This window comes from Anastrepha obliqua, chromosome 4 (assembly GCF_027943255.1).
Source record: "Anastrepha obliqua isolate idAnaObli1 chromosome 4, idAnaObli1_1.0, whole genome shotgun sequence".
NCBI lineage: Eukaryota > Metazoa > Arthropoda > Insecta > Diptera > Tephritidae > Anastrepha > Anastrepha obliqua.
Genome location: NC_072895.1, coordinates 43,212,816 through 43,222,571, shown reverse-complemented (window position 1 = coordinate 43,222,571; position 9,756 = coordinate 43,212,816). Strand labels below are relative to the sequence as shown.

The following is a 9,756-nucleotide window of genomic DNA, read 5'->3' as shown; positions in this document are numbered from 1 at the left end:
CGCGGAACGAACGACAAAGCAAACAAAGCAAACGAACGGCAACGTTCGACATCTTGCTCTCTCCTTCTTAAGTGAGTGTATATACATATGTATGTATATGCGCATATGTACATATATAAATTCACGTATTTGTATTTGCATATGCCTTCTTATTGATTATTATTAATTTGATTTACTTGAAGAATTTAAAATAAAACCAAGTTTGTTAATAATACCTGTTGTTTTAATGTTATTATTATTAATTTTTTTATTATATATGAAGGAAAAAATGTAAGGTAATATTTACCACATACCTTATAAGATATGTTGTATACTAATATATGTATATAAACATGCATATACATATACAATTTCGCGCAATTTTCAAAAAGAATAAATCTATATGTAAAGATGCATACAAATCATATGGACATATCAAATATACGAATCTATTCCGTACGCAAGCAAATGTAAGCTAATGTGCTTGAACTGCAAGCGAGAGCGCGGAACGAACGACAGAGAGCACAATCGGCCCCCGCGTTCGGCAACGTTCGACATCTGGCTCTGTCCTACGTGAGTGAGCATATATATGTATGTATATGCGCATTTGTATATAAATTCACATATTTGTATTTGCATATGCCTTTTTCCTGTGTGCATGGTAATGAACCATTTCTCTGTTGAGAATAGGACGATGATAAAAAAAGTAGGAAATGAGAGGGAGTGTTTCGAGTGTAAAGTGTCTTGAAAAAGGCAAATCGATGATGGTGCCTCTTAGTGTTGTTGACTTATTAACGTCTGATGCACAATCGAAATTGAAGATATCTTTCATGAATTTGATAAATGTTTCGTCATTTTTCACGATTGTGTAAATGTAACTTGACCTATTCCAATGCAATTCCATTTACCTCCTCCTCTATATCCATACAAAATATCTATCAAAGAAATAAAATTAAAATTTTGTTTTGAAAATTGCAACCATTCCATCAATATTTTCTTATGACGTTGTCACGATAAACTATCGTAAGTAAACCGACTTTACAGACAACCTCTTTTTTTTTTTAGAAGCACGAAGTCGCCCTGGCTAAATTCAGTGGCATCTAAATATGCTAAATCATGGAAATCGCCTGCAAAGCATCAAAACTCTTAAATGAGCCGCAACACTCCCTATTCCCAAGTTGTTCTGGCTAAATTCAGTGCCTTCTAAATGTGGCAAGATTGTGAGAGCTAATTGCAAAGCAGGAAAATTGTTATATGAGCTGCAAAACTTCTTAATTTGAGGTTGTCTGGCTAAATTCAGTGCCTTCTAAATATGCAAAAGTCATAAAAACCGGTTGCAAAGCAACAAAACTGTCAGATGAGCCGTTAAACTCTCAAATTCCAAGTTGCCCTGGCTAAGTTCGTACAGTAAAAGTGCTGAACTACCTCAATTTTGGCATATAATTATAAAATTTGGCATATAATTACAAAAGTGTCAGCATTCTTAAAATAAAATTAAAAAAAACAGGCATTTTGACTGGTGTGGCAGTTCTGGCGTTAAAATACATTTACATATTTGCTATATTCCATTAATATAAACTTATCCGATCAATAATACTCCGTTTTAATACACATCCCATTTGGTATTTGGTACAACTTCATTTATATTCAATGTATTCATGTACTCGTATGTTACTGTTACTTGAAATTCCCCACTATTCGCTAACTGAATTCACCTTATTTGCTAACCGAATTCACCTTATTCGCTATCCGAATTCGCCTTGTTCGCTGTCCGAATTCACCTTATTCGCTATTCGAATTCACCTTATTCGCCATACGAATTCACCTTATTCTCACCATCTGTATCAGTCACCTGGATAGCGGGTATACTTTCTTGCAATGCTAAAGATGCCTTCTCAGCTGGTGCGAGTGTAGCCGCTTCCTGTTTGGAGGGCACTGCCGGCAGTGGATCGCTGGAAACTCGTTTTATCCGTGCTGGTATTTCGGCGTATCTGACCAAACTTGTGTCACGGCATTTGTATACGGTCGCCAACGTTGGCATATAACTGTCAATGGAGGCGAATTCCAAAGACTTCTTTTCATAGTCATCCCCGATATCTTGCAAACGAAGGTAAGCAGGTATGACTTCATACAAATTGGCATTCGTATAACTTTCACTACTTTGAACACTAACTACGGATCCTCGACGCATTGTGTGACTGGTGATGGAGATTTCGCTTGAGCTACAAAATTAAAAGTAAATTCATATGTACATGCATATATGTGAAAGAATACGAAGATAGGCTAATATACATAAAACTATTAAAACAATTCAACTTATATAAAGGCAGTGACTTATCATCAATTATTTAATTCGAAAACAATTCTAAAAGATATTAAAATATTTTTTTTTCCTAGATTTAGACAGCAATCTCTAGTAGCAGTGTTAGAATATTTGGAGAGTGATTTGAGGCTTGACTATCTGTATACATATGTATCTGTATATCGATCTTTATCTCTATATCTATCTTCATCTCCATCTCTTTCTCACCTATTCGCACTTCTTTACTCTTCAACACTTACCTTTGTGAGTTGCGTTTTGCCAGCGTTTGTTCCTTTATCTTCAAATCTACTAGCGAGCGTTTCTTGGGAAATATCACTATATCCTGCGCATTGGTGGTGCTAGGCTGCACACGCTTACTGCCTTTTAGCAGTGTTGGCTGGTTTTTTATCAACATGTAGACCCCAGAAATGCCTACGAAGCAACAGAGTACCACGCCTACTATAATCAAAGATATGCCTGTGGAACGCATATCATTTGTCAGCCAAGCATTATAGCTGACGCTCAGATTAGAGTTCAAGTGTACGGACTCGCAGCAGAATGGTGAAATCGTTAATTGGTCTTTTCGAACCAAACAAAATGTATAAGCGGTATCTGGTAAGAGATCTTCGATAATAGTGGTATAGTTAATTGATCCAGTACAACCGAGTCCATATTGATTATAGTTAACAGTCATGCTGTAGTAATCGTCCACGACTTTACTAAACCACACTAAGCCGTAGGACACCACCGAGTTGTTGCTTTCCAAAATTACTTCTACTTGCAGGTTCGGTAATGCCGTAATACTCATTTGTGAGACGGGCTGCAGGGCACTTTGCCATTCTGCTGTTGTCTCATTGGCGTACGATAGGCACTGAAGCAGCATTGTACTCATAATATCGCTGGACGTTGTAGCTAAGTTAAGTAAATTAAGAGCGTCATCTGAGGTTGGCATTGTATACTCTGTTGTCAATCTGGTTGAAATACTATTCCCAACGGTCGTGTTGAATTCACCGGCACACAAACTCTCATCCAATACCGACAAGCCCGCATACTCGTTGGGTGTCTGACAAGTTGGATAATTGTCTTGGTATCTGAAAATTATGACCATTTCCGCACGCAGTTCACAAGAACAATTCCATGGATTGCTATGAGCATCGATAACTAAGTCAATGTGAATTGTATATCTACCGAACACCAAATTATTTATTGTGACCAGCTGATTGTTGGACAAATTTAGATATCTAAGTGAACTCGTGAAATGCGAAAATATATAGTCAGGTAAAAATTGTATATTCGAATATGACAAATCCAAAGATTTCACATTCCACATCTTTTTGAAAGTCCCATCGTTGAATGTATTGGTAAAATTATTATAGCTCAAATTTACATATGACAAATTTTGTGGTAGACCACTCGAGACTGTTGCGTTGGTTATTTTCGGTAAGCCAACTTGCAGTGTTAAGTTTTTAATTTGATTTACCACATAATCCAGAAAATCATCACGAATAGAATTTATTGGCTTATTACGTTGAATTACGGCAAGTGACTCAAAGGTGTTGGTAAGATTTTCGAAAATATTTCTATGCAGTTCAACCAATTGTAAATTCTCCAAAAATATCTTCTCGAAAATGCCTTCACCAAAGGCGGCCGAACCAATGGTGGTCACATTTGATGAACCGATATAAAGGTAGCGCACTTGATTGGAATATTTGCCGAGGAAGCCATGGGATATTTCTTGTTTCGGGAATTCAGTATAATAAAGGCGTAGATCGTCGATAACTGGGCAGGCCATATTCTGAAAAAATTAAATATTGTAAGCACAATTTCCTTCATTCATTTTAACTTAACTGATTTTAGCGAAAAAAGGTTTAACACTCCATTTCCTTACATTAGCTGAAAACGCATTTTCTATACTTTTCTCGAGTTGACCACTTTGCTCATGAATACAAACAATATTGCATAGTATTTGCACGCAGTTGGCTGATGGCGCTGCGGTGGTAATGCTAGCAGAAGATTTTCTGTAAAAAATGCATAATAGTAAGAATTAGTTAAAAAATCGTGCATGTTTGAGGAAAAAAGATCCACTATCTGACGGGAAGTGAGAGCTTATAGACTCGGAAGAGAAACTTTACTACAAAAAATTGTTTTTTTCTACTCTTGATACAAAGGTTTTTTTTAGTTGTAACTAGCCTGAAGCAAATTGTATTTCTTAAAGCTGTGCTAAGGGTTAATTTCGTAAGTGTGGGTGAAAATATTGTTTTTGTCAAATGTCATTCTATTTAAATTATATATATATATAATTGGCGCGTACACTCTTTTTGGGTGTTTGGCCGAGCTCCTCCTCCTATTTGTGGTGTGCGTCTTGATGTTGTTCCACAAATGGAGGGACCTACAGTTTCAAGCCGACTCCGAACGGCAATATTTTTATGAGGAGAGGAGGCGGCCGCCGTAGCCGAATGGGTTGGTGCGTGACTACCATTCGGAATTCAGAGAGAAAACGTAGGTTCGAATCTCGGTGAAACACCAAAATTATGAAAAACATTTTTCTAATAGCGGTCGCCCTTCGGCAGGCAATGGCAAACTTCCGAGTGTATTTCTGCCATGAAAAGGCTTCTATTTAAATTACCTTACACATTTTTCGTTGTGACTTATTTCTGACGCTCAAGTTGAATTTTCAGCTTTGATGCATTGATTGCGAGACTTATGAGAAATATTTTTGCGGTACATTTGAACCCGTTATGTTCCCGCGTTATGAGTGGTTTTTACTCTTCTCCGAAAAAATTACAAAAAATACCTTTTTATTGAGGAGTAAGAGGGCTAAATGTTTCACAAAACTGCTAGCTGTTGCTTTTTACATAGAATTGCGGATACATATCACATACCTAAAATGTACGCATCACATAGTTTCCTACGCCGGCTTACCATAAGAATGCAACTCTGGATCCCTAAACAATTTAAGACGTAAACTTTCAATTCGCTGATTCACGTATATTTTGTTTTGGCCTCTTCTATCAGAATTTATTGTTATTTTTTATATTATACAGTGTTCACCACCGTAACCTTACCTAACTTATCCTAGTGGTGAACACGGAAAACGCGGATTTCTGTTGGAGCGTTATGAGAGATGCCGCTGAATTCCATTGCAAGAGGACAGTCCACTGCACGAAACAAAAGCATTGCCATTTCAATGATGCATCAATAAAAGTCGAAGTGATTATCTTGATGTGTTAGAAAATCGTAATTTTGGGCTTAGATTTTTACCTGGCATCAAAATGAGATAGACTTTTTTTGTTAACGCATTCTTATTATAACAATATCAGAGAATAATAAGCGCATAATACGACCTCAGATAAAATCAAAAGTTGGAAATTTGTTGAGTAATTTTGTTTTTGTTTTCTTAGTTTCAGATGAAAATATCATGGGTTATTTCGACAATGCTTCTTGGCGTTCTAAATGGTTGAATCTTCAAATGTTTGAAATGAAAATTTTCTAAAACCATTTTTAAGTATTTGTTTTTATATTAGTTTGGGGAGGAAGAAATCCATTATTTTTACTTCAAATTTTTGTGCAAATGGTTTAAAACTGTTTTGTGGTCGATCTTTAGCTCCTGGACGATGCTACGAATACTAACATGCCTGTCCACTTCGATTATTTCTTTGATTTTATTGACATTATCTTCATTTTCTTTAATATCAAGAATGCCTGAACGGAATCGACGAAACTAAAATTGCTCCTAATTAGCTGTTAGTAGTATCGGCACCATGAACATCATTCAGACTTTCAGCAGCTTGACTTGCATTTTCGTCTTTATCAAAAAAAAAAAAAAAAAAACTGTAAAAGGTACCGAATTTTCTCTTTATTAACTTTTATTGTTAACACCCTATAACTCACAACTAAATACAGCAAAATAATTCTTTAGTGTTAAATGTCACCTTGGCAACGAGCATAAACTTTTAATTGTTTGATCGATGCTGTACGAGCTGTTCTATAACTAAAGTCATCTACCGAGAAAATAATGGATTTATTTTTCCTCAAACAAATACAGTGATCACACAATTTATTCGTACACCCTGAGTAGTACGTAAACAACTTTAGCTTTGCGTAAAATATTTGCTGTGACAATATATTCTTTTAGGTCACTGTAAGAATGTTACATTCCTGATGAATTGCCGCAAACAAAACTCCTGTAATTTGAACTCATACTGAGGGGTTCCAAGGAAAGCAGGCAGACGTAGTATAGCAAAATGCTGCAAAACATTTAATCATACCCTTTCAGCTCATGATATTGTTGCTGCAAAAGTAACAGTAAAAATCGTTTGAGCTTGCAGTAATATTGCTGAAAATGAAATAATATTGGTTTTTCTTAGTTTTTATTGCCGATTCAGTTTCAGGTGCGCGTAATATCTCGATTGAAAGTGACAAAATGGATATACCATTAGAAATGCAAAAATTGTTATTAAATTGTATTTGGGAAACAATTAGCAAAAAATTGGCAAATCACATTATACGGTGCAAAGTGGTTATTGCTAATTACGTTAATACTGATAAATTGAAAGCTAATCACCACCAAGACGGAAGGCGAAATATATTGATTCCACGTGAGGAACGCAACAAAGTAGCATCAGTCACGCAAAATCCAAAAATATTCTCCACGACACTATACCGAAATAATTATTAAAAAGTCTTTGCATAAAAAAGTAAGCCCACAACAAGTTCATAATTGCCTACGCAACGCTGGTTATCATATCAGAGTGGCACGCCGCAAGCCCTACATTTCAGATATTAACCGAAAGAAGATATTGAAGTTCGCCAAATGCTATATAAATGAGCCAGATTCTTTTTGGGTAAAACGTCATATTTAGTGATGAGTCGAAATTTAATGTTTCCGGTTCAGATGGGCCTCCAAAAGTTTGGCGAAAAGAAACTACAGAACATAATGAAAAAATCGTATTCCAACCATTAAATATGGAGGAGGAAATGCAGTTGTTTGGGGGGTGCACAGTTGCATCTGGAGTAGGACAAATGGGTTTTATTGATGATAAAAAGGACAAACATCTATATTTAAACATTTTGAAGAATAACTTGTATGATAGTACGTTAAATTTGGACTGGATGCTAAAGGGTTCTTGTTTCAACAAGGCAATGCCTCAAAACGCTCATCTTATCTCGTGTAAGAATGGCTTATTTACCACTATAAGTAGCTTAAAACTCCACCTAAATCACCGGATCTGAACCCAATTGAGCTCTTCGAAAGGAGAATCAGAAAGCACAAAATAACATCAAAGGCGTCCTTACAGACAGCTTTAAGTGTTGAGAGGGAGAAAATTGTAGCTAATGAAACCAAGGTATTGGCGAAAAGTATGCAATGACGTTTGGAAGCAGTTATTAAAGCTAAAGGCGGGTCAAAAGTCCTGAATACTCGTTTTTTCTATTATTTTTCTAATAAAATATTCTTTATATGGCTATGTAAGAATAATATTTTTGCATACAATTTTTCCCTATTTCGTTATTGCCTTAAGTTCACTAATTTTAGAAATGCATTTGGAAGTTTTTGTTCCTTAAATATTATATAAATATGTTCTTCTTCAGGAATATATCAAAATGTTGTTCCTTTGTATACATCGGATATCAGATGCATCTGTTTATAAACTGTGAGTGTACAAATAAATTGTGTGGCCTCTGTATTTGTACATCTATTACAGTGTGCCATAAAAATCAACTTTTTTTGTTGTCTAGAAAAAATTTCGTGTGCACGCAAAACTATCATACATATTTTATAGGGTAGTGCTGCATTATCAGTTTTTCATTTTCTCATCACTGTAATTTTTTCAAGGGCTTTAGAGTTTAAAAGGACTAAATTTCCAAAAAAAATTAAAATTTCACTTTATGATATTAATGTGAATATCCATACAAAAAAAATATATCGATTTGGTAAAAAAAATTAGTTTGTTTTCTTTTTGCCAAGATAGATGCGGATTTTTTATAGTGTCTATAGCGTGACACTATGATTTCATAGAACTACTTTTTTAATTGATTTATGACTTAAGTTATTTATTCGGAACTTAAACAGCCGTCTGCTTCCCATGCTTAATGTCAATTCATCATGCCTCTTCTCTATTTTCTCTGTCACATTTTTATATGTATATGCTATGTGTGAATGCACCTGTACTTATACATATACATACACATATCATATAGTTTTGAGATAATATGTTCATTAATCATGTCTGTCACATTATAAGTTTTTTTCCGAAAAGAAATATTAATAAAACGATTGATATACCACATATGTAGGTACACATATGTGCTATGTAATATTAATATCTTTACTCCTCAGTGGGAGCAGCAAGATGGGCCGAGAGAGCGTGAACCGTGAGACAAATTAGACAATGATGGGATAGCGTAAGACCACAATAGGTAAAATATTTTGTATGTATAGATATCTAGATTTTATAATAGCGTTGCAGAAAAGTCGTGAACTCTTTTAAAGGACTTGCCTGTATCCCTTAAGTATGCACATCTAACTTTGTATGCGTTTAAAAGGAAAAACACAGAATTTTTGTCTATTATGATGATTTGTTTGACTGAATGTAATTTAAATAGGATGAGCTATTAGGCGTTTATATTTATACGTTTTTGTAACCTGCTAAATGACATTGGGTTTCAGGATATTTCAAAAAAGCATGCTAAACAACGTAAAGGGCTTTTGAAAAAAAAAAACATATTTCGAGCAAAAAGTTCACTAGAGGCTGTGCTATCGTCGGCGGGTTTATCATGCTACATCGAGTCACAACGACAAAGATGCGTCCAATCTCAGTGGATCGGTAAGTTATTTCAGATTTCTACCATACAAGAACAGTGAGACACGTTTGACCGTTCCGACGGTTGGTTGAAATATTCTTCAATACTCAGAGAAAAGGTTCTATCACATTTTTAATGCCAATGTGAAAAATTCCCAGAGATATTTGTACACATGAGATTTGGCATCTTCCTCTAACTTATAAATTTTGTCGAAAAGTTAAATATATATATTAGCTATACTGCTCACTCTAGAGCTTATTTTTTGTCAAAGCAGAAGTAATTATTCATCACATATGACAAATCATACCACTTTAAATACCACTTACAAACTCTTCTCGAGTATAATAACTACCATATTTATTAAGCCGACGGAATCAATTTTAGGCGAATATCAGGGTGGTTTTCGGCCCAGCCGATCAACAACGGATGAAATATTCATACATAAGTAGAATCTCGACAAATGCTATGCCAGCTTTTGATAGCATCTACCGCTGGAAAATTCCGGAAGCTTTTGCACAACTGGGCTTAAATATCAAATTATCGCGTCTAGTAATGGTAACTTTGACAAGTACCACTGGAAAAGTAGTAGTACAGTTTGCAGTATCCGATCATTTTAAAATCTCATGCGGGGCCAAGCAAGATGATACTTTATCCACGTTGGCCTTAAACTTGTT

At 35.3% G+C, this 9,756-nt stretch overlaps 1 protein-coding gene across 1 annotated transcript; it reads right to left on the bottom strand.

Annotated features, from left to right (window-relative positions):
- Window positions 1–1,597: 1,597 nt before the first annotated feature.
- On the bottom strand, window positions 1,598–9,437 carry LOC129244109 (uncharacterized). Its single transcript, XM_054881723.1, has 4 exons — window positions 9,409–9,437; window positions 4,170–4,299; window positions 2,542–4,076; window positions 1,598–2,201 (listed from the first exon to the last, which is right to left on the bottom strand). The coding sequence occupies exons 1-4, from the start codon at window positions 9,435–9,437 to the stop codon at window positions 1,784–1,786; spliced, it is 2,112 nt and encodes a 703-aa protein (XP_054737698.1). The 3' UTR covers window positions 1,598–1,783.
- Window positions 9,438–9,756: the final 319 nt, after the last annotated feature.